We start from the raw sequence: 23,141 nt of genomic DNA on the forward strand, positions 1-23,141 counted from the left end.
TGTCATTTAGACTTGCTTTTGGCCATTCTTCACACAAGCTACACTAATTTAATCTTCTGTCTGGAGAAATAATCTTCGTTACCAACCTTCATCTTTCAGCAACTTTCTTTTGTTACTGTGTTAAGTTTCTTCAAAGCAGTTGGTGAAGGAGGGGACCAAAAGTCAAACTTTAGTCTGTTTTAGATTTATTCACAGAGTGAGATATTAAGAACGCATAGCTCCTATCTCTGCGAGCCACCATCAGTTTCAATGGTTGTCTCTTTATTCTCTCCAGAGCAATCACAACAACAAATGATCAAGTCTTTAGCGTATTGTAACTAAAAACTTATCAAAATTAAATAGCTGTTTTGGGTGCTTTTTAGGGGCTGGTTTAGCACAGGGCTAAAGATCTGGCTTTTAAGGCAGGCCAGCAGCACGGTTCAATTCCCGTACCCGCCCCCCCCCCCCCCCCCCCCCCCCCCCCCAAACAGGCGCCGGAATGTGGCGACTAGGGGCTTTTCACAGTAACTTCATTTGAAGCCTTCTTGTGACAATAAGCGATTTTCATTTCATTTCATTTATGATCTACTCCAGCCCCTCTGACATGCACAAGTCATTATCAGATGAGTGCCCCACCTGCAGACACTTGATCATAATTCATTCAATTAACATGGCACGCATGGACTTCCATTGTTACAATCCCCTGAGATACCAATCACTTGTAAAAGGAAATGTGATCTACCTGTGAATGACTGAAAAGTTTTAAGACCTATACTGTAACAAAAAAAACTAAAAGCACCATTGACTAAAAATGCAATAAGTGCTGGAAATACTTCGGTCTGGCAGAGGAAAAGAAACAGTTAATTTTTCAAGTTGAATTTGACTCTTCTCTACCTGTTTTTGGTTCTGAAGATCTGATGGGTTTTATGCTGTTGAAAGGGTGCAGGAGCTGGAAGAACAATAGGGAAAGGCTGGGTAGGGAGAGCAAGAGAAAGATTAAAAGGCAGAGCTATCATAGAACAAAAGGCAAAGCAAATGGTAATGATTGTAGTAAAGAAACGGCATTTGTCTACAGCGAGTGTGAATGGCAGAATATTTAACAGCTCTGTCTGAAAGCGAAACAAAATTAAAATAGCATGTTGCAAAAAAAAAGTTCCTGAATCTTAAAGCAAGAGTTCATGGTCTAAAGTTATTGAATGCAATGTTGAATCCAGAGAGATGTAAAGTGCCTAATCAGAAGATGAGATGCTGTCCCTAGAACCTGTTGAGCTTCACTGGAACATAGCAGGCTGAGGACGGAAATATGAGCTTGAGAACAAAGTGTGATAATTCAAAATGGCAAGTAACGAGGAGGTCAGGGTCATGCTCGAGGACGAGCGGAATAATCTCCATTTGGTCTTTCTCCGCATTGTGAGCAGAAAATAAAGTATGCTAAATTGAAAGAAGTGCAAGTAAATTGCTGCTTCACCTGGAAAGAGGGTTAGAGGTGTTGGATTGTGAGTAGAGAGAAAGTAAAAGATCCAGTATTACACCTCCTATGATTGCATGGGAAGATGCCGTGAGGAGATGAGGTATTAGGATGATTGATTAGTGGACCAGAGTTTCATGGAGGGAACAGTCCCTTTGGAACGCTGATAGGTGAAGGGAAGATGTGTTTGGTGGTCGCGTCATGCTGCTGATGGCAGAATTGGCAGAGGATAATCTTTGCAATATGGAGGATGGTAGGGTGGAAAGGGGAAATCCTATTACATTTCTGGGAGGGAAGGGAGTGGTGAGACCAGAAGTGCGGACATGGCTGAATGACCTGTCAGCCTCACTGGAGGGGAATCCTAAGTTAAGGAGACAGGATAATGTATCAAAAGTCACATTGTCAAAGGTTTCATTGCTGAAACAGATGTAAGAGAGACTGAGAAACTGAGAATAGGAAGCAGGGCGAGAGGAAGTGTAGTCGAGGTAACTGGAAGTTGAGCTTCTAATGAATATTAATCGATACCAATCTCCAGAAATGGAGACCGAAGTCAAGGAAGGGATGGAAAGTGTCAGAAATTAGTCATGTGAAAATGAAAGAAAGGCAGAAATTGGAAGCAAAGTTGAGATTTTCCATTTCGAGTTGAGAGCATGAAGCGGTACAGATACAATCCTCACTGTACCTGAGAAAGCATTGGGAGATGAGGCCTGAGCAGGACTAGAACACATCAAGGCAAAATCGACAGACCCTACAAAAGGACAGGCATAATTAGGTACTGAGAGCAATACCTTTTATTTGGAGGAAAATTAAAGGAGAAATTGTTCACAAGATGACAATTAAAGGAGAAATTGTTTATGAGAGAGAACAGGTCGAGCCAGGCAGGGGAGGGTGGTGGTGAATGGTGAGTGGTTGGGTCTTTTCAAGGAAGAAGTAGCTAACCCTCCTCCTACTGTCCCTGGTCGGAGATGGAGGTGTCAAGAGATTGATGTCCATAGTGAAGAGGTGGTGGTTCGGGCCAGGAAATTGGAAATTTTTGAAATGTGTTCTGGTGTCAGAAGAGTCATGGATTTAGGTGGGAAGAGACTAGACAAGGGGGGAAGATTTTGAAGAAATAGGTTCAGTGGGGCAGGAACTGGCTGAAACGGTGGCTCTAAAATTAACCAGTTGACTGTTGAGTAAAAATGGGAATTAGAATATTTGTTTCCCAGTGGAATGATGATTGAAGACTTTTGTGAAAGGATGGGTTTTTGTAAGGAGGAGAGTGCAGAGTTTAGGAGTTCCAAGCAGCAGGGCTGAGCTAGCTGTTGGCGCTGCCAGTAATCGGGTGAAAGAAGGGAGTGAATAGTAAGACTGAAGGATTGATGGGAAGCAAATTAGGAAAACAAATGGAATGTTGGCATTTATTGCAAGGAGGATGGAGTATGAAAGTAGGAAAATTTTGTTGCAACTGTACAGCGTATTGGTGAGACCTCACTTAAAGAATACTGTGTACAGTTTTTGTCTCCTTACTTAAGGATGGTACATTTGCATTGGAAACAGTTCAGACAAAGCTCGGGTTCATTCCTGGGATAAAGGGGTTGTCTTATGATGAAACTCTGAGCGGGTTGAGCTTATACTCATTGGAGTTGAGACGAATGAGAGATGATCTTGTTGACACGTGTAAGATTCTGAGTGGCCTTGACACGGTGGATGTTGAGAGAATGTTTCTTCTCATGGTGGAATTTAGAATTAGGTGGCATAGTTTCAAACTAAAGAGTGTCCTATTTAAGATGGAGATGAGAAATTTCATTCAGATTGTTAGCATTTGGAATTCTCTTCTGCAGAGAGCAGTGAGGCTGCTTCATTGAATATATTCATTGTTCAGTTAGATAGATTTTTGATCTACAAAGAAGTCAAGGGTAATGGGGTTAGGTAAGAAAGTGGAGTGAAGGCTACATCAGATTAGCCATGGTCTTATTGAATGGTGGAACAGGCTCAAGGGGCCAAATGATCATCATCTGCTCCTATTATATCTGGAGGAAGATGCAGTGATAGTATCAAGCAAGGCCATGGATATAGTTAAAGACAGGGATGAAGATTTTATATTTCATGCACTGAGAAACAAGGAGCCAATGTAACTTCACGAGCAGAGATTAAGCTGCTGATTTTTTTCTAAATTGGAGTTCATGGAGTATGGGCAGAAGAATATCAACAAGGAATTATAGGAATAATAGACCAAGGTGACAAAAACATGTATAGAGATTTCAGCAGGAAAGAAGCTCAAGCATGGCTGGAGGTCACCATTGTTGCAGAGATAGAAGTAAGTGGTTTGCTACTGGAGTTCAGGTCGGGGTTAACAATGTCAAGGCTTTGCAAGACCTTGATTAGTGAGAAGAAGCTGAAATAAAGTGTAAAAAACATAATTTGATGTTGGTCACACAATATTGCAGCATAGTGGTAGCTGAGGTTGTTTTGAAGTACTGAAAGTGGAGTTCAGCATCATTTGGTATATATTTGGAACTGACCCAATATGCATATGATATTTCTGATGGGCAGGATATAAATGAAGCAAAGGAATAGGTCAATTTTTCCATCGTTAACCAATCCACAAAGATGCTCAGTTTTACAGAATTGTGATTGGCTTTCTGAACTCCGTGAAGAACCAGCTAGTTCTTGGGGAAAGAGCTGATTTTATTTTTTCAGTTTTGTCAACATTATCAATGGACGGGATTCTCCGGCCGTGCCCACCCGGCAACTGGAAATTCCCGTCCGATGTCATGGTCCGCGCCCCGTCCGTGGCGATCTTGTGGTGGGCTGGCAGGTAGAATCCAGCTCAATGTCTCTTAGTTAATAAAGTTAATGTTTTGAGTTCCAAAAAATAGTCCAAGCCACTTTAAAATGTTAGCACTGTTTTTCTTTCCACAGATGTTGCCAGACCTGTTTTTCCAGCAGTTTCTATTTTATTTTGGGCATCTCATTCTTTGGATTGGTTTATAAACTGGAGTGAAGCAGTGGACCAAACATGCAGAAGATGTCACTTGATACAATCAGTTCAACTTCAGTTCATGTATCATTAGAAAAATAAAAAGGCATGTTTCTTACTTAATGTAGAAAGTTAGCTTCACTCCACTATCTGTTCTGCTAACTCACAAGATTATTTCTCTTCTGCAACCTTTTTCCACTTTTTCCCTTTTACAACTTTTCTGCTTGACTTAATTTGCAACTTTCCTGCTATCTGACTGACATCAGGGCCGGGATTCTCACCTACCCAGCGGGGCGGAGGGTCCCGACGTGTTGGAGTGGCGTGAACCACTCCGGCGTCGGGCCGCCCCAAAGGTTCGGAGGTCTCTGCACCTTTAGGGGCCAAGCCCTCACATTGAGGGGCTAGGCCCGTGCCGGAGTGGTCCCCACTCCGCCGGCTGGCGTGAAGGGCCTTTGGTGCCACGCCAGCCGGGGCCGAAAGGACTTCGCCGGCCGGCGTATGTCCGCGCATGCGCTGGAGCATTTGCGGCTGCGGCTGCTGACGTCATACCGGTGCATGCGCAGGGGAGGGGGTTCTCTTTCCCCCCCCCCCCCCCCCCCCCCCCCGGCGCCGGCCCGCGCCACCAATCCTGCTGGTAAGGTAGGTGGTTTAATCCACGCTGGTGGGAGAGACTCGTCAGCGGCGGGACTTCGGCCCATCGCGGGCCAGAGAATCGCCGCGGGGGCCTGCCGACCGGCGCAGCGCGATTCCCGCCCCCGCCGAATCCCGGGTGGCGGAGAATTCAGGAGATGGCGGGGGCGGGATTGACGCTGGCCCCGGGAGATTCTCCGACCCGGCGGGGGGTCGGAGAATCCTGCCCCAGGTCTCTGCTAATATTTTTACTGAAAAGTTCAGCAGTGATCAAAAGAATTTCGCAGTGCTAAAGTGAGCACAATTTCTCGTGAATTATTAGGTATTGCTCACAAATGAGTCATTGTTTTTGATCAATGCAAAATATTATTTATTGCCCAGCAGTCCTCACAGATTGGTGTCTTCAGACATCTGCAAAAATGCACCATATGAAGCTACCCCATTCTCAAAGGATTTGGTTGGCTGTATTATCCATCATCCTACGTAATTGGAAGAATGCCAGAGACAGATGAAAAACAACTGCCATCCAGCATTTGAGTCACTTCTTGTCTTCCTACCCTATGAATGACTAACGCAACATCGTATAACACTGTCTGAGGACATTACTCTCTTGTCAGGAGCCTAACCATTTAAGAGAGCCACACTCACAAAGTATCGATAATGACCATCTCAGGACGTGGGAATGGTGGGGGTGGGTATCGATAATGGCCATCACAGGAAGTGAGAATGGTGGGGGTGGGTATCGATAATGGCCATCACAGGAAACGGGAATAGTGGGGATGTGAAAAATAGTGGAAAGGCATGTCTACACGAGGCAGTAGTTTTCAGGCTGTATGAGAGAATGTCAGTTTGGGAGGGTAATATTAGGTCAATATTTCCTTGTCAACCTGTCATTTTAGAGGTTTCTGTGTAATTCTGAAAATGTATGTGGAAGCAGGATGAAACCTGCCTGCGATATTGCTATTCATCAAATGTTAAATTTGCAAAATAACTTCTGGTTTCATTTTACAGATAGCTTAAAAGTGATCTCACTTAGGAACCATGCAGCTTATGTGTACATCCTTGGATTGGCGTATAGAAACATTCAAGAATGACCTGGTCATTTCTATGATCATATGATCTAATGTTTATTCCTTTGGCTGAAAGATTGGATCTTGTGGCTTTTTTTTTGTCAATTTGGGCCTAATTTTTCTAAATTGTTTGGTATCTAAAATGTGTACTCCTGCCTGCTGCAGCAGAGCCCACCTATCCTAGTGGGACTGCTGACAGGATAATACTGTAGGCCTTCCCATTTGCGCAGCCAGGTACATGTCACACCCGCCGTCCTTGATTGAACAGAACCACCAGGTACAGCCTCTTGACTGGTTGCCTCCTGGCAAAGACACGCAGGCAGCCAAGCGTCACCAGAGCGGTTATGACCTCTGAAAATCTATGAAAGTGGTTAGTTCCTGCCCGAAGAGCCTCATAATCCAAGTCATTAAATTGAACAATTCCATTTACCAGCACTGAAACCATTTCTGTTACATCAAGTGAAATTTGCTGTGGATGTCCAAATCAAATATATGATGCTGCAGTTGAAAAATGTCTGAAACTTTTCCCTCACAAGGGCACGAAGGAATAAAAAAGTTTAGTGCTTGAGAAATGGAAAGTTCTTTATGACCTTTTTGGAGATATTTTAAGTTGAAAAAAGGATTTGTGCCCCTGACCTGATTTTGTTTTGTTTATTTACAGTGGATGGAAGTTAGGTTCAACACTCTGGCAAAATGCCCACACTGCAAAAGAATGTAAGTTCAAATCATTTTATGGTAGATGTGATTCTGATCTAATTTTATCAACTACATTAATTTTCAAGTCATTATTAATTTTTTCTGTATAATTTTGCATTTGGAAGTTCAAGGCGCGGATTCTCCGACCCCCCGCCGGGTCGGAGAATCGCTGGGGGGCGGCATGAATCCCGCCCCCGCCAGCTGCCGAATTCTCCGGCGCCAGGGATTTGGCGGGGGCGGGAATTGCACTGCGCCGGTCGGCGGCCGCTAGCAGCAGCCCCCCGGCGATTCTCCGGCCCGCGATGGGCCGAGTGGCCGCCCGTTTTCGGTGGATCCCGCCGGTGTATGTTACGATAGGTACTTACCGGGCGGGACCTGGTTCCTGGGCGGCCTCCGGGGTCCTCGGGAGAGGAGGGGGGGGACGCGTGGGATCTGGCCTTGCGGGGTGCCCTCATTGTGGCCTGGCCCGCGATCGGAGCCCACCGATCCGCGGGCGGGTCTGTGCCGTGGGGCACTCCATTCCTCCGCGCTGGCTGGTGTAGCGGTCCGCGATGGCCAGCGATGAACTCCCCCTGCGCAGGCGCTGGGGTGACGCCAGCACACGGCGGAGGCCCTTCAGCGGCAGTTGGTGTGTCGCCAAGCCCTTCCGTGCCGGCCACCGTGGCGCAAACCACTCCGGCGCAGCCTAGCCCCTGAAGGTGCGGAGGATTCTGCACCTTCGGGACGGCCCTACGCCGGAGTGGCTCATGCCGCTCTTTCGTGCCGGAGTTGCTAGCCCGTCGGTTTCCAAAGAATCCCGCCCAAGATCTTTTCAGAAACAGTATTATAAGATTGTAAACAATTTTATTGTTCACTGACGATGGCTATTTATTCACTTTACATGAAAAAGATATACTTCAATGTAATGAGTATTGCCTAATGTGAGCACTACATTTCTGCCTGTTTGGAATCAATGGGCCGAAAGTCTATAGTCAGTATTTTGTCAGCATTATTTGCTAAGTTCTGAACTTGCTGAGCTCTGATGGTCACAACTTGGAGTTTTCAATGGGGAGTCTCCAAGGAATAGGCAAAATACTTTCAATGTCCATTGAAAAGTTTATTATGTGAGAATAAAATGGCTATTAGAAATTTATTTAGCAGACTTGGCACAGATGGGAGATGTTGCATGGCTGCCTGCGTGATATTCAATTTATGATTTTACAGCAAGTTTTTTTTTGCAATGTGTCACTTGAAGTCTGTCAGCAAAGCTTATATTGACCCAAAATCCAAACTTGATCAAATTTTCAAATTAGTCTCATTGTAGTGTCGATTGGCTGTATTGCACCTGGCAGTGTGGCTGATGATTTGGGGACTTTAACACGGCAAAGCTGATTGGATTTGGTGGGGGTTGCCAGGGGTGTGGTTGGAGGGGTGGGTGGGGTTGGCCGAGGGGTGTTATTGGTGCTTGGTGTGGATGATTTTAGTTCAGGTATGTGAAAAGTAAAACATTTAGTGTCCATCTCCGACTTGCTTATTTCTGGCTTTTACAAATGCAGGGAGGAGGCAAATTGGTAATTTAGTTGCATTAATGAGGCTGCCAGCCACTTATTTAACCTGCTTTGTAGGTTTTAAATGGATAGCCAAGTTTCTTGGCATTTAGGCAGCCTAGTAGTTGAAGTGAGACAACTACAGCTTTGCGGATAAGGCAGGCTGAATAGCCTCACATGCCAAAAAAATTGGCTGGGATTGCCCAACGTTGCAGTTCATACAGCTGTACACGGTAGATGATTGGCCTTATCGGCGATCTTGTAACTAGCTATTTGTTCACTTTGCAAGATTGAAGCAGAAAATGAGTGCATCAAATCTATCCCGTGAAACAATGGCTATCCTGATCAGATTATTGTTCATTGTGTATTTTTGTAAACTGAAACTGGACCAAAGACTCCACCTTTTGACCTGAAACGTGCCTGTTCTACTTCAAATTACCCTATAAAGTCAAAGTGTCTGAAAAGTTCTAACAACAGGTTGAGCAAGCTGCAACCATGCAGTGGCTACATGAGTGGTACTTTCTACTAATATAATGCTGCCATCAGACCAAATGCCTACCACACAATTAAGCAATGTTATGTATTAATTTTAGTGCCAATGCATTGCAAAGTACATAGTTGTATTTCCCAGTGATTGACTGACTGAACCAAACAGCATCTTCTTTTAGTTGTTAGTAGCAGGCAGAGTACAGACCGTACTCGACCAGGCCATACTTGCAAAACACAATACAAAATGTCTGCTGTTAGATGTGATTTTTGTGATTGGGCAGCACTTGCTGAACAAGACTGAGTGTGCTATCAACCTACACTATCACCAAATTTAAGATAACCAGTCAAGCTTGTAACATATCTCATACACTTGCAAGAAGAGGCATACATTCATATACGGGGACTTATTCTCAAACGGGATATGTTCAAAGCTTGCGCCTTCTGTGAATTTTCCGGGAGCTTGGCGAGCCTGTAGACCCCCACTGCTTTCTCTATGGCAACGCCTCGACCATTTGGAATGGACTTGCCAACCAATTGGCACCCTTTTCATCTGCAGTATAAATTATTCTTTTTTTTTTTTTTTTAAATAATTTTTATTGAAAGAGTTTTTCCATACAGACATTTACCCCTACTAATTTTTAAATTATTTACAACACAATCCCTCTAGGCAAATGTCCCTCCCTCGCCCGCCCTCTCGCGCGCACCAGTCCTCCCCCCCCCCCCCCCCCCCCCCGCAACCTTAACAACCAAGGCAGCCTACAGTTTCAGACATGAGCAGCGAGCTGGCTTGCCCGCGTTACAGTCGTGCGTGTCCCCCCACAACCCTTGCTGCCCCCCCCCCTCCCCTCCCCCCCCCTCCCTCCCCCCCCCCTCCCCTCCCCCCCCTCCCTCCCCCCCCCCTCCCCTCCCCCCCCCCCCCCCCCTCCCCCCCCTCCCTCCCCTCCCCCCCTCCCTCCCCCCCCCCTCCCCTCCCCCCCCCCCCCCCCTCCCCCCCCTCCCTCCCCTCCTCCCCCCCCCCCCCCCCCTCCCCCCCCCCCCCCCCCCCCGGGTTGCTGCTGCCACGACCCCGAACGTCTATCTCTGATCTAAAAAGTCAAGGAAAGGTTGCCACCGCCTGGCGAATCCCTGTACCGACCCTCTCAGGGCAAATTTGATCCTTTCTAGCTGAATATAGCTAGCCATATCGTTAATCCAAGTTTCAACGCTTGGAGGCCTCGCGTCCTTCCATTGAATTAATATCCTTCGTCGAGCCACTAGGGACGCAAAGGCCAGTATTCCGGCCTCCCTAGCCTCCTGTACCCCCGGTTCTACCCCGACCCCAAAGATCGCAAGCCCCCATCCTGGTTTGACCCTGGACCCCACCACCTTCGACACCGTCCTTGCCACCCCCTTCCAGAACCCTTCCAGCACCGGACATGCCCAGAACATATGCACATGGTTCGCTGGGCTTCCCAGACATCTGACACACCTGTCCTCACCCCCAAAGAACCGGCTCATCCTTGTCCCCGTCATGTGAGCTCTATGCAGCACCTTAAATTGAATGAGGCTCAGCCTCGCACACGAGGAGGAAGAATTGACCTTCTCCAGTGCATCCGCCCACGCCCCGTCTTCTATCTGCTCTCCCAGCTCCCCTTCCCACTTGGCTTTCAGCTCCTCCCCTGATGCTTCTTCCGCCTCCTGCATTATCTTGTAGATGTCTGATATCTTCCCCCCTCCGACCCAGACCCCCGAGAGCACCCTATCACTCGCCCCCTTACTGGGGAGCAGGGGAAACCCCTCCACCTGCCGCCTAGCAAATGCCTTCACTTGTAGATATCTGAACATGTTTCCCGGGGGGAGCTCAAACTTCTCCTCCAGCCCTCCCAGGCTCGCAAACCTCCCCTCTATAAACAGGTCCTTCAGCTGCCGTATGCCCACCCTGTACCAGCTCTGAAATCCCCCGTCGATGTTCCCCGGGATGAATCTATGGTTCCCTCTTATTGGCGCCGCCAACAGACCTCCCATTTCCCCCCTATGTCGCCTCCACTGCCCCCATATCTTGAGGGTGGCCGCCACCACCGGGCTCGTGGTGTACCTCGTGGGGGGGAGCGGCCATGGTGCCGTTACTAGGGCCCCCAGGCTTGTGTTGCCACAGGACGCCCTCTCCATTCGTTTCCAAGCTGCCCCCTCCCCTTCCATCATCCACTTGCGCACCATTGACACATTTGCCGCCCAGTAGTACCCCGAAAGATTGGGTAGTGCCAGCCCTCCACTGTCCCTACTCCGCTCCAAAAAGACCCTCCTCACCCTTGGGGTGCCATGCGCCCACACGTAGCTCATGATGCTACTCATCACCTTTTTGAAGAAGGCCCTAGGGAGGAAGATGGGCAAGCACTGAAATAAAAACAAGAACCTTGGGAGGACCGTCATTTTGATTGACTGCACCCTCCCCACCAGCGACAACGGTACCATGTCCCACCTCTTAAACTCCTCCTCCATCTGTTCCACCAGCCTGGAAAAGTTCAACTTGTGGAGGGTCCCCCAGTTCCTTGCCACCTGCACCCCTAAGTACCTAAAGCTCTTTCCTGCTCGCTTGAAGGGGAGTCTCCCAATACCCTCTCCCTGGTCCCCCGGGTGTATCACAAAAACCTCGCTTTTGCCCAAATTTAATTTGTACCCCGAAAAGTCCCCAAACTCTGCTAATAGTTCCATTATCTCCGGCATTCCCCCTTCTGGGTCTGCCACGTACAGCAGTAGATCATCCGCATACAGCGATACTCGATGTTCCTCCCCTCCCCTAGTCAGTCCTCTCCACCCCCCTGAACCCCTCAGTGCCATCGCCAACGGTTCAATCGCCAGTGCGAAAAGTAGGGGGGATAGGGGACATCCCTGCCTGGTCCCTCGGTGGAGCCCGAAATACTCCGACCTCCTCCCGTTTGTCACTACACTCGCCGTCGGGGCCGAGTAGAGCAACTTCACCCACTTAATAAACCCTTCCCCAAACCCAAACCGTTTCAACGTCTCCCACAGGTACTCCCACTCCACCCTATCGAATGCCTTCTCCGCGTCCAGCGCTACCACTATCTCAGCCTCCTCCTCCACTGCCGGCATCATAATTACATTCAGCAATCTCCGCACGTTCGTGTTGAGCTGCCGCCCCTTCACGAACCCCGTCTGGTCCTCATGGATTACCCCTGGCACACAATCCTCTATTCTAGCTGCCAGGATCTTTGCCAGCAACTTGGCATCCACGTTCAGAAGCGAGATAGGCCTGTAGGACCCGCACTGCACGGGGTCTTTATCCCGCTTCAATATCAGGGAGATCAGAGCCTGCGACATTGTCGGGGGCAGAACCCCCCCCTCTCGCGCCTCATTAAAGGCTCGTACCAGTACCGGTCCCACCAAGTCCACATTTTTCTTATAGAATTCCACCGGGAACCCATCTGGCCCCGGCGCCTTCCCCGCTTGCATCTGACCTATTCCCTTGACTAGCTCCTCTAGCCCTATTGGCGCCCCCAGCCCTTCTACCAGCCCCTCCTGGACCCTTGGGAACCTCAATTTGTTTAGGAAGTCCTCCATTCCCCCTCTCCTTGTCGGCGGCTCAGACCGATACAACTCCTTGTAAAAATCCCTGAAGACCCCGTTCACTTCTTGCCCCTTCTGCACTACCTTCCCGCCCCTCTCCTTCACTCCCCCAATCTCCCTAGCCGCATCTCGTTTGCGAAGCTGGTGTGCCAGCATCCTGCTCGCCTTTTCCCCATGCTCATAGACCGCGCCCTGTGCCCTTCTCCACTGCGTCTCTGCCTTCCTGGTGGTCAGCAGGTCGAACTTGACCTGCAGGCTGCGCCGTTCTTCCAGCAGCCCCTCCTCTGGTGCCTCCGCATATCTCCTATCCACTTCCAATAGCTCCCCCACCAGCCTCTCCCTCTCCTGCCTCTCCTTTCTTTCTCTATGCGCCCTTATGGAGATCAGCTCTCCCCTGATCACTGCCTTCAGGGCCTCCCAGACCATCCCCACCTGCACCTCACCCGTGTCATTCAAGTCCAGATAGCTCTCAATGCTCTTCCGGACCCTTTTACACACCTCGTCGTCCGCTAACAGCCCCACATCCAGCCGCCACAGCGGGCGCTGGTCCCGCGCCTCCCCCATTTCCACATCCACCCAATGCGGTGCATGATCAGAGATCGCAATGGCCGAGTACTCAGCTTCCCGTACCCTCGGGATCAGCCCCCTGCTCAACACGAAGAAATCGATTCTGGAGTACACTCTATGGACGTGGGAGAAAAAGGAATACTCCCTCGCCCTCGGCCTACCAAACCTCCATGGGTCTACTCCTCCCATCTGCTCCATGTACCCCCTCAGCACTTCTGCCGCTGCCGGCCTCCTATTGGTCCTTGCGCTCGATCTGTCTAGCCCGGGGTCCAGCACTGTGTTAAAGTCCCCCCCCATGATCAAGCCCCCTGCCTCCAGTCCCGGAATGAGGCCCAATAGGCGCCTCATAAAACCCACGTCATCCCAGTTCGGGGCATATACGTTGACCATCACCACTTTCTCCCCCTGCAGCTTACCCTTCACCATCACATACCTACCCTCCTTATCCGCCACCACCTCCTCCGCCACGAACGACACCCTCTTTCCCACCAGAATCGCCACCCCCCGGTTCTTTGCGTCCAATCCAGAGTGGAACACCTGTCCCACCCACCCCCTTCTCAGGCGAACCTGGTCCACTACCTTCAAATGGGTCTCCTGTAACATTGCTACATCAGCCTTCAGTCCCTTCAGGTGTGAGAATACCCTTGATCTCTTGACCGGCCCATTCAACCCCCTCACGTTCCAAGTGATCAGCCGGGTCGCGGGACGACCCGCCCCCTTCCCCTGCCGATTAGCCATGTCCTGTTCCCTGCTCGCCCCGGGTCGACCCTCCCCTTCTGACCCGCTCCCCATGGCGATGTCCCCCTCCCCCCACCTCTCCAGTCCTCCACTTCCCGTTTCTGGTCTTTTCAGCAGCAACCCGGTGTCCCTCCCTAACCCCCCTCCCCCCCCCCCAGGCTAGGACCCCTCCTAGCCGCGATGTACCCTCCATCGTACTCCCGTAAGTCAGCTGGTTCACGCTGACCCGGCTGCTCCTGCCCCACTCCGACTCCCCCCGGCTCGGGGGGGGCCCCCCCCCCCCTTGCCACTCCTCCCTGGCCCCGCTCCAGCGCGGGAAAGGTCGCCATTGCTAGCCACACCCCGCACTCCTCCCCTCCCCCCTCCTCTGCCCCGCGCGCGGGAAAACAGAGGAAAGCCCGCGCTTTCGCCCTGCCACACCCCACCCCGCCATCTTCAGTTCCACCCCCATCCCCATCCATGCCTGTAAAGAACCCCCCCTAGGAGCCCATATCCCCGATCTGCTCCCCCCCCCGTCCCGCCTCCCCAACTTAACATTATAAATAACAGATAAATAACAAATAACAATGTACTTAACAGTCGCCCTCTACCAAACAGCATAAATAACCATAAATAACCATGAATAACCACAATAACAATAACTAAGGGAAGTTGGCAAAGGGGGAAGAAACATCAGAAGAAAGACCACAGCAAGAGTTCAAAATCCAAACAAAGAATTCAGCTGAAAGTACCCGAGCGGCTACGGCCGCCAAGTATCCCCTGGGTCTAATTCGAGTCCAGTTTCTCTTCCTGTACAAAGGCCCACGCCTCCTCTGGGGACTCAAAATAGTGGTGTTGGTTCCTGTAGGTGACCCACAAGCGCGCTGGCTGCAGCATTCCGAACCTGATCCGTTTTGCATGTAGCACCGCCTTCGTCCGGTTGTACCGGGCCCGCCGCTTTGCCACCTCCGCACTCCAGTCCTGGTAGACCCTCACCGTCGAATTCTCCCACTTGCTGCTCCTTTCCCTCTTGGCCCACTCCAGCACTCTCTCACGGTCGCTGAGTCGCTGGAACCGCACCAGCACCGCCCTCGGGGGCTCATTTGCTCTTGGCCTCCTAGCCATGACCCTGTAGGCCTCTTCCAGCTCCAGGGGCGAAGGGACGGCCCCTGCCCCCATCAGGGAGCTCAGCATTTCTGCTACATATCCCGGGAGGTCTGACCCCTCCAGGCCTTCTGCCAGGCCCAAGATCCTCAGGTTCTTCCGCCTCATTCGGGTATCCAGCTCCTCAAAACGGCTCTGCCATTTCAGGTGGAGTGCCTCGTGCACCTCTACCTTTCCCACGAGGACCGTGGCCTCCTCCTCCCTCACAGTCATCTCCTGTTGCAGCTCCCGAATCGACGCCTCTTGGGTCGCCTGGGCTCCCATCAGCCTGGTGGTCGTCGCATTCATTGACTCCAAGAGCTCCATTTTCAGCTCCGTAAAGAAGCGCAGGAGAGCGGCCTGCTGCTCCTCCGCCCATTTCCTCCATTCCTCGGGTGCTCCACCGGCCGCCATTTTGGTCTTCTTCCCCCGCTTTTTTTTGGGAGCTGCTGTTGCTTTCTTTACCACCCCACTCCGGGTACCGACCATAAAGTTGGTCTGGTTCTCTTCAGGGAGCCTTCCCCCACCGGGATTTGTCCTTACAGCGCCGTTGGGGCCCTCCAATCGGCCCGAAAACACCTTTGTAGCAGGAGCAGCCAAACGTGCGACTTAGCTGGTCATAGCCGCAACCGGAAGTCAGTATAAATTATTCTGATCATTTAATCTTACAGTCCCAAAATGCCAAACCTGCTGAGATTTTCCAGCATTTTCTCTTTGCTTTCAGATTCCAGCATCCACAGTAATTTGCTTTTATCCAGTGTTTAACTCATTGCCACTTCTCTTCCAGGAATGCCTACCCTGAAGAAGTACTGCTGTTCTCTCCGACAGGATTTCCGTATGTCCCTCCCCCACTATCCACCTTCACTGCTTTCCATTTCTCTTAGTGCTGGCCCACTTTCTCTGTATTATAGCTTTGACAACGGGTCATCTGGACTCAAAACGTTAGTTCTTTTCTCTCCCTACAGATGCTGCCAGACCTGCTGAGATTTTCCAGCATTTTCTCTTTGGTAAATATAGAGTACCTTGTAACAATACGTATATTATATGGGAGATAAAGGGTTAACAATGTAAAATATGTCTTACCGCCAGATGGTGATCAAGAGCAGTCAAGAGCAGTCACATATATATCAGTCCAAAGATGTGCGGGTTAGGTGGATTGGCCATGCTAAATTGCCCGTAGTGTCCTAATAAAAGTAAGGTTAAGGGGGGGGGGGGGGGTTGTTGGGTTACGGGTATAGGGTGGATACGTGGGTTTGAGTAGGGTGATCATGGCTCGGCACAACATTGAGGGCCGAAGGGCCTGTTCTGTGCTGTACTGTTCTATATCACTTGATGACCCTTTGTTCCAGGAGAATGTGTTTAGGTGTAAGATAGAGTAGTTGTGTATTTGAGAGTTCTGCAGTTAGAGTTAGCATAGTTTATTTTAGCAACCGTATACTTTAAAAATAAGTTTAAATCTTCTTTAAGTAATGTTAATAAATCAGCTTTGTTAATTTACTTAGCTTGATGTTCTTTGTTCAACACTAAGCATTCAAGATGTTCAGACAAAGAAAACATAGAACATCACATGGTCCAGGAGTGGTTTCTAAAGTATAATAGTACGGCGTAGTGAGAAAGAAAAAAATCTCCGTTCGAAAAAAAAGCTTGCGAAGATGGGGAAAAAGTCTCACCCAGTCTCCAATCGCAAGGACCTCGGGAAAGCCAGTAGCGTTGAAAGAAACTACCCAGTCGAAGCTTCATGGAGGGTTTGCAGACTCAAAAGAAATTCGGGACATTGGGTAAAGTAGATGTAAACTGCAAAAATTTCAAACAACAGTTTGAACTTTATATCTCAGCCTTAAGACCTCGAAGCAGCCAGTGATCGGCGAAAGATGACGTTAATCCTAACAATGGCTGGACCGCAGGCTTTAGAAATATTCAACACATTCCATTTTGAGAATGCGGTTGACAAAAACAATATATAGCAAAGTTATAGAAATGTTCGACCAATACTGTGAGCTTCAAATGAATGAAACTTTCGAACAATATATATTCAGAAAAAGAATCCAGAAAGCAGGTGAAACACTTGACTGTTTTGTTACCGATCTCAGGATCAAAGCGCAGACCTGTAATTTTTCAATATTATTAGACTCGCTTTTGCGTGATCAGATTGTATTCGGTATAAAAAATGAAAAGTTGCATGAAAGGTTGCTCAGGAAACAGATGTTAACATTAGAAGGTGCTATTAATGCGTGTCCTGCAAGCGAACTTGCTAAAAATCAATATTTTGAAATGTTGGTCCGTGAAAGTGGCGTGAAAACGAACAATGTGGCTGACGCCATTGATGTTGCGGTGCACTTGAAAAAACAGCACGCTCCAGATGGTGGCCATTTTGCACATGACGCAATGAGTGTCATGACATGCAAACATTGTGAGGTGGTATGATTAGCATAGCTGCCTGCCATTGGTGCAGAACACCGGCTTACCACTGGCCCTGGTTGGTCATGTGTCTCTCGACCAGTTGGTTCAGACCAGTCATGTGACGACTTCCCGATTGGTTGAGAGGCTGAGTTAACTCCTCCTCCAGGGCGGGGTATAAATACCCAGTACTCCCGGCGGTCTTCTACTGTAATTGACCGCAGGGCTAACATCTAGTAGATTAAAGCCATACTTTTGTTCAGCAACTCGTCTCGCGTTCAATTGATGGTACATCAATTTAATCTACTAGATATTTGAAGATGGAGCTCCAGGTCAAGCCCGAATGCCTCCGCATCAGCCCACAAACTCCGAACGCATCGAAAATCTTCAAGCATTGGCTGGCGTGTTTCGATAGCTATCTGCCGACCGCAAGCAGCCCCCCCCACCATGGCACAGAAGCTTCATATTCTCCATTCCAGCGTGGGCATGGCGGCCTACGTGATGATAGGGGAAGAAAAGGAATACGACGTGGCCATGGATACGCTAAAAGGATAATTTCTTAAGCCGGTAAACCGAGTGTTCGCCCGACATCTGGCTACCAGACAACAGTTCCCCGGTGAGTCCTTAGATGATTTTTACCGGGCCCTCGCTGTCCTGGGGAGGAATTGCTCCTGCCTCCAAGTTTCAGCCACTGAGCACATGGAACTTTTAATCAGAGATGCTTACGTGGCTGGGATGCAGTCCGCCGCTATCCGCCAGCGGATGCTGGAAAAAGACGACCTCAGCCTAACTGAGGCACGGACTCTCTCCACCTCCCTGGAGGTCGCCAACTTAAACGCCTGCGCCTATGTCCCCAGCCGCGCTGCAGTGCCCTGGGCCTCCTGGCACGCTTCCCCACCGCCATCCACCGCTCCCGACCCCCCTCAGGTCTGCGCCGTGGGACGCCCCGACAAGTCCGTGGGGCCCCGCTGCTATTTCTGTGGGCTTGCCAAACACCCCCGCCCATGCTGCCCGGCCCGCTCTGCCCTTTGTAAGAGCTGCGGGAAGAAGGGCCATTTTTCGACGGTCTGCCAGTCCAAGTCGGTCGCTGCTATGTCGCGCAGCGACCGGGGATCTCCTCCTCTGGGCCCTTCCCGGCCCTTCCAGCGCACCGCGTCAATCTCCCTCCCCCGGGCCCCTGCGCCCGGCCTGCGCGACTCTCTGCCCCCGCCCTCAGCCGCTCCAATCGGCCCGCCGGCACTGCTAACCCCTCCCCCAGCAACCACGAGGGCCCCGCGGGCGCCGCCACCTTGGGCCCCGGACCCCACGTGCGGGTCCTGGGCACCGCCATCTTGGGGCCCCGACTCCACGTGTGGATCCTGGGCGCCGCCATCTTGGGAGCTCAACTCCACGTGCGGATCCTGGGCGCCGCCATCTTGGGGCCCCGACTCCACGTGCGGGTCCTGGGCGCCGCCATCCTGGACTGGCACACAAGGTCCTGCCAGCACCCACTCGGCCGACGACGACAACTATGGATCTTCTCCATGGCTCGCGGCCATTCAGCTCGACCAGTCACGTCCACGCACGTTCTCCAAGACGACAACGCAAATCCACCTCAACGGGCACGAGACGGACTACCTGCTGGACTCCGGGAGCACGGAAAGCTTTGTACACCCTGACACGGTAAGACGCTGCGCGCTCCCTGTGCACCCTGTAAAACACAAAATCGGGTTAGCCTCAGGTTCGCACTCCGTCTGCATCACCGGGTGCTGCATCGCGGACCTCACGGTCCAGCGGAAGGTTTTTAAAAATTATAAACTCCTTATCCTCCCCGACCTTTGCGCACCGGCAGTCCTAGGACTGGACTTCCAATGCAACCTGCAGAGCTTGACCTTCCAATTCGGCGGCCCTATACCCCCCCTCACTGTCTGCAGCCTCGCGTCCCTCAAAGTGGACCCCCCCTCCTTGTTTGCTAATCTCACCCCCGATTGCAAACCCGGAACAGATGGTACAGCGCCCAGGACCGGACCTTCATCAGGTCCGAGGTCCAGAGGCTGCTGAAGGAAGGGGTCATCGAGGCCAGCAACAGTCCCTGGCGAGCCTAAGTGCTGGTGGTCCGGACTGGGGCGAAAAACCGGATGGTCATCGACTATAGCCAGACCATCAACCGGTTTACGCAACTGGACGCGTATCCTCTCCCCGTATTTCCGCCATGGTAAACGACATTGCGAAATACAAAGTCTTCTACACGGTGGACCTCAAGTCCACTTATCACCAGCTCCCCATCCGCGCGAGTGACCGCAAGTACACCGCGTTCGAGGCAGATGGGCACCTCTACCACTTCCTCAGGGTTCCATTCAGTGTCACAAATGGGGTCTCGGTCTTCCAACGGGAGATGGACCGAATGGTCGACAAGTACGGATTACGGGCTACCTTCCCGTATCTCGATAATGTCACCATCTGCGGCCACGACCAGCAGGACCACGACACCAACCACCGAAAATTCCTCCAAACCGCAAAACTCCTTAACCTAACTTACAATAAGGATAAGTGCGTGTTTAGCACCGACCGTCTAGCCATCCTCGGCTACATAGTGCGTAACGGAGTGATAGGCCCCGACCCCGAGCGCATGCACCCCCTGATGGAACTCCCTCTCCCCAATACCCTCAAATCCCTTAAACGCTGCCTGGGTTTCTTTGCTTACTACGCCCAATGGGTTCCCAATTACGCCGACAAGGCCCGTCCCCTCATTCAGTCCACGACCTTCCCGCCATCGACGGAGGCCTGCCAGGCCTTTGGCCGCATCAAAGCGGACATCGCAAAGGCCACGATGCGCGCCATCGACGAGTCCCTCCCCGTCCAGGTCGAGAGCGACGCATCAGAAGTAGCTCTGGCGGCCACCCTGAACCAAGCGGGCAGACCCGTGGCCTTCTTCTCCAGACCCCTCCAGGCTTCCGAAATCCGCCACGCCTCAGTGGAAAAGGAAGCCTAGGCCATAGTCGAAGCTGTGCGACATTGGAGGCACTATTTGGCTGGCAGGAGGTTTACCCTCCTCACAGACCAATGGTCAGTAGCCTTCATGTTTGATAATGCACAAAGGGGCAAGATTAAGAACGACAAGATCTTGCGGTGGCGGATCGAGTTGTCCACGTACAACTACGATATCTTGTATTGTCCTGGGAAGCTCAATGAGCCTCCTGATGCCCTGTCCCGCGGTAAGTGTGCCAGCGCGCAGATAGACCGCCTCCGCTCCCTCCACGCAGACCTCTGCCATCCAGGGGTGACCCGTTTCTATCATTTCATAAAGACCCGCAACCTGCCCTACTCCATCGAGGAAGTCAGAACAGTAACCCGTGACTGCCACATCTGCGCAGAGTGCAAACCGCACTTCTACCGCCCCGAGCACGCGCATCTGATCAAAGCATCCCGCCCCTTCGAACGTCTCAGCATAGACTTCAAGGGGCCCCTTCCCTCTAGCAGCCGCAACATTTACTTTCTGACGGTGATCGATGAATACTCCCTCTTCCCCTTCGCCATTCCCTGCCCCGACATGACCACATCGACCATCATTAAGGCCCTCCTCTCCATCTTCTCCCTGTTCGGCTACCCCGCGTACATACACAGCGATCGGGGGTCCTCCTTTATGAGCGACGAGCTGCGTCAATTCCTGCTCAGCAGGGGCATTGCCTCTAGCAGGACGGCCAGCTATAACCCCCGGGGTAACGGATAGGTCGAGCGGGAGAATGGTACCATCTGGAAGACCATACTACTGGCCCTCCGGTCCAGAGATCTCCCTATTTCCCGATGGCAAGAGGTTAGCCCCGGTGCCCTACATTCTATCCGCTCCCTCCTCTGTACCACAACTAATCAGACACCTCATGAACATCTTCTTGTTTTCCCCAGGAAGTCGTCCTCCGGATCCCCTCTCCCGACGTGGCTGGCCGCCCCCGGACCCATCTTGCTCCGGAAGCATGTCCGACCCGTTGGTGGAACAAGTCCAGTTACTCCACGCTAACCCGCAGTATGCGTACGTGGAGTACCCCGACGGCCGGCAGGACACGGTCTCCCTCCGGGACCTGGCACCCGCCGGCGTGCGGCCCTCCCCCCGACCACAGACCCCCACCCAGGCCACCTCTCCCCCATCCATGGCGTCTCCCCCACCAGCCTGGGGTACGGAGACAGTTGAAGGACCATCGCTCCCGGAGTCCAGGACATCAGCTGAACCACCACCATCGGCTGAACCAACGTCACCAGCTCCACTGCAGCGGTCTGCCAGGACGTCACGGGCAACGAAAAGGCTGATCGAGTCCATTTAACTTCAACACCACCATGGACCTTGTATAGACACTATGTACTGTTGCTAAATGTCTGGACCAGTGGGAAGCCAAGGATACATTTTTTTTCCTTCTCTCCTTACTACTCATACCACCAGTTCTCTCTCCCCCCCCCCCCCCCCCCCCACAGCTCTCGTTGACACCCCCCTCCCCCCCCCCCCCCCCCCCCCCCCGGCTTCTTTCTCCACAAGGGGTGAATGTGGTGGTCTGATTAGCATAGCTGCCTTCCATTGGTGCAGAACACCGGCTTACCATTGGCCCTGGTCGGTTATGTGCCTCTCGACTGGTTGGTTGAGACTAGTCATGTGACGACTCCCCGATTGATCGAGAGGCCAATACCCAGTACTCCCGGCGGTTGTCCTTCTACTGTAATCGACCGCAGGGCTAACATCTAGTAGATTAAAGCCATACTTTTGTTCAGCAACTCATCTCGCCTTCAATTGATGGTACATCACATTGTGGCCACGCTCACCCCAGTAGAAAAATGCCCAGCTTTCAGTCAAACATGTGCGAAGTGTCACACACTTATAAAAAGAGGAATACAGTTACTAAAGGCAGAACTGTACAAAATGTAAATTCAAACAAATGTGAAATTAAAGCGAATAAACCCGATACTGTCCACGCTGAGCTGATTCTGACTTGAAGACACTTTCTTTAACTCCAAAGGCAATTTCCGAAGCGGAAAACTTAAAAACCAAGATCAATTTTTAATGATAAAGATGATAGAATAATTCCATTGAAGATTAATGGAACATACATTCAATTCAAATTAGATACCGGTGCTCGTGCTAATTTGGACTTGGCCAAATTGAACAAAAAGTCTCAAATACATGACCATGATTGTCCGTTAAGTGATTATAGTGGCAACGTCATTAATAGAATGGGAACATGCGGCGGTATTCTCCCCTACCCGGCGGGACGGGGGGGCCCCTGGGTAGGGGAGTGGCGCCAACCACTCTGGCGTCGGCCCTCCCCAAAGGTGCGGTATTCTCCGCACCTTTGGGGGCTAGGCCCGCGCCGGAGCAGTTGGCACCACGCCAACTGGCGCAAAAACCGGCGCCAGCGGCCTTTCAGGCCTGCCGTCCGGCAGCGAGGCTGGCCGAAAGGCTTTCGCCGGTTCGCACATGCGCCGGCGGTGAAGTCAGCGGCAGCTGCCGCTGACGTCACCACCGGCGCATGTGCGCTGTGGGTTTCTCCCGCTTCTGCCATGGCGGCGGCGGAGTAGAAAGAGTGGCCACAGGGCAATGGCCCGCACCCTGATCGGAGGACCCCGATCGCGGGCCTGGCCACCGTGGGGGCACCCCCCGGGGTCCGATCGCCCCGCGCCCCTCCCAGGACCCCGGGGGCCTGGTCGCGTCGCCGATCCCGCTGCCACCAGAGGTGGTTCAAACCTTGGCGGCGGGAGAGGCCGCCCAGCGGCGGGACTTCGGCCTATCGCGGGCCGGAGAATCACCGCAGGGGGCCTCGCCAATCGGAGTGGCGTGATTCCCGCCCCCGCCACTTCCCGGGTGGCGGAGAATCTCTGCCACGATGGGGGCGGGATTTTCGGCGGCCCCAGGCGATTCTCCGACCATGATGGGGGTCGGAGAATTTCGCCCATGTTCTCTCACTGTCCAGGTT

General features: G+C 51.5%; 1 protein-coding gene across 1 annotated transcript in view; it reads left to right on the top strand.

The window, feature by feature from the left end:
• pip4p2 (phosphatidylinositol-4,5-bisphosphate 4-phosphatase 2) overlaps positions 1 to 23,141 on the top strand; it is a 132,850-nt gene that overhangs the window by 71,104 nt on the left and 38,605 nt on the right. Inside the window, exon 5 of the mRNA XM_038809069.1 lies at positions 6,771 to 6,823. Within this exon, the coding sequence (XP_038664997.1) occupies positions 6,771 to 6,823 (53 nt within the window). The remainder of the gene's footprint in view (positions 1 to 6,770; positions 6,824 to 23,141) is intronic.

The sequence above is a fragment of the Scyliorhinus canicula genome, chromosome 10 (genome assembly GCF_902713615.1).
Source record: "Scyliorhinus canicula chromosome 10, sScyCan1.1, whole genome shotgun sequence".
NCBI lineage: Eukaryota > Metazoa > Chordata > Chondrichthyes > Carcharhiniformes > Scyliorhinidae > Scyliorhinus > Scyliorhinus canicula.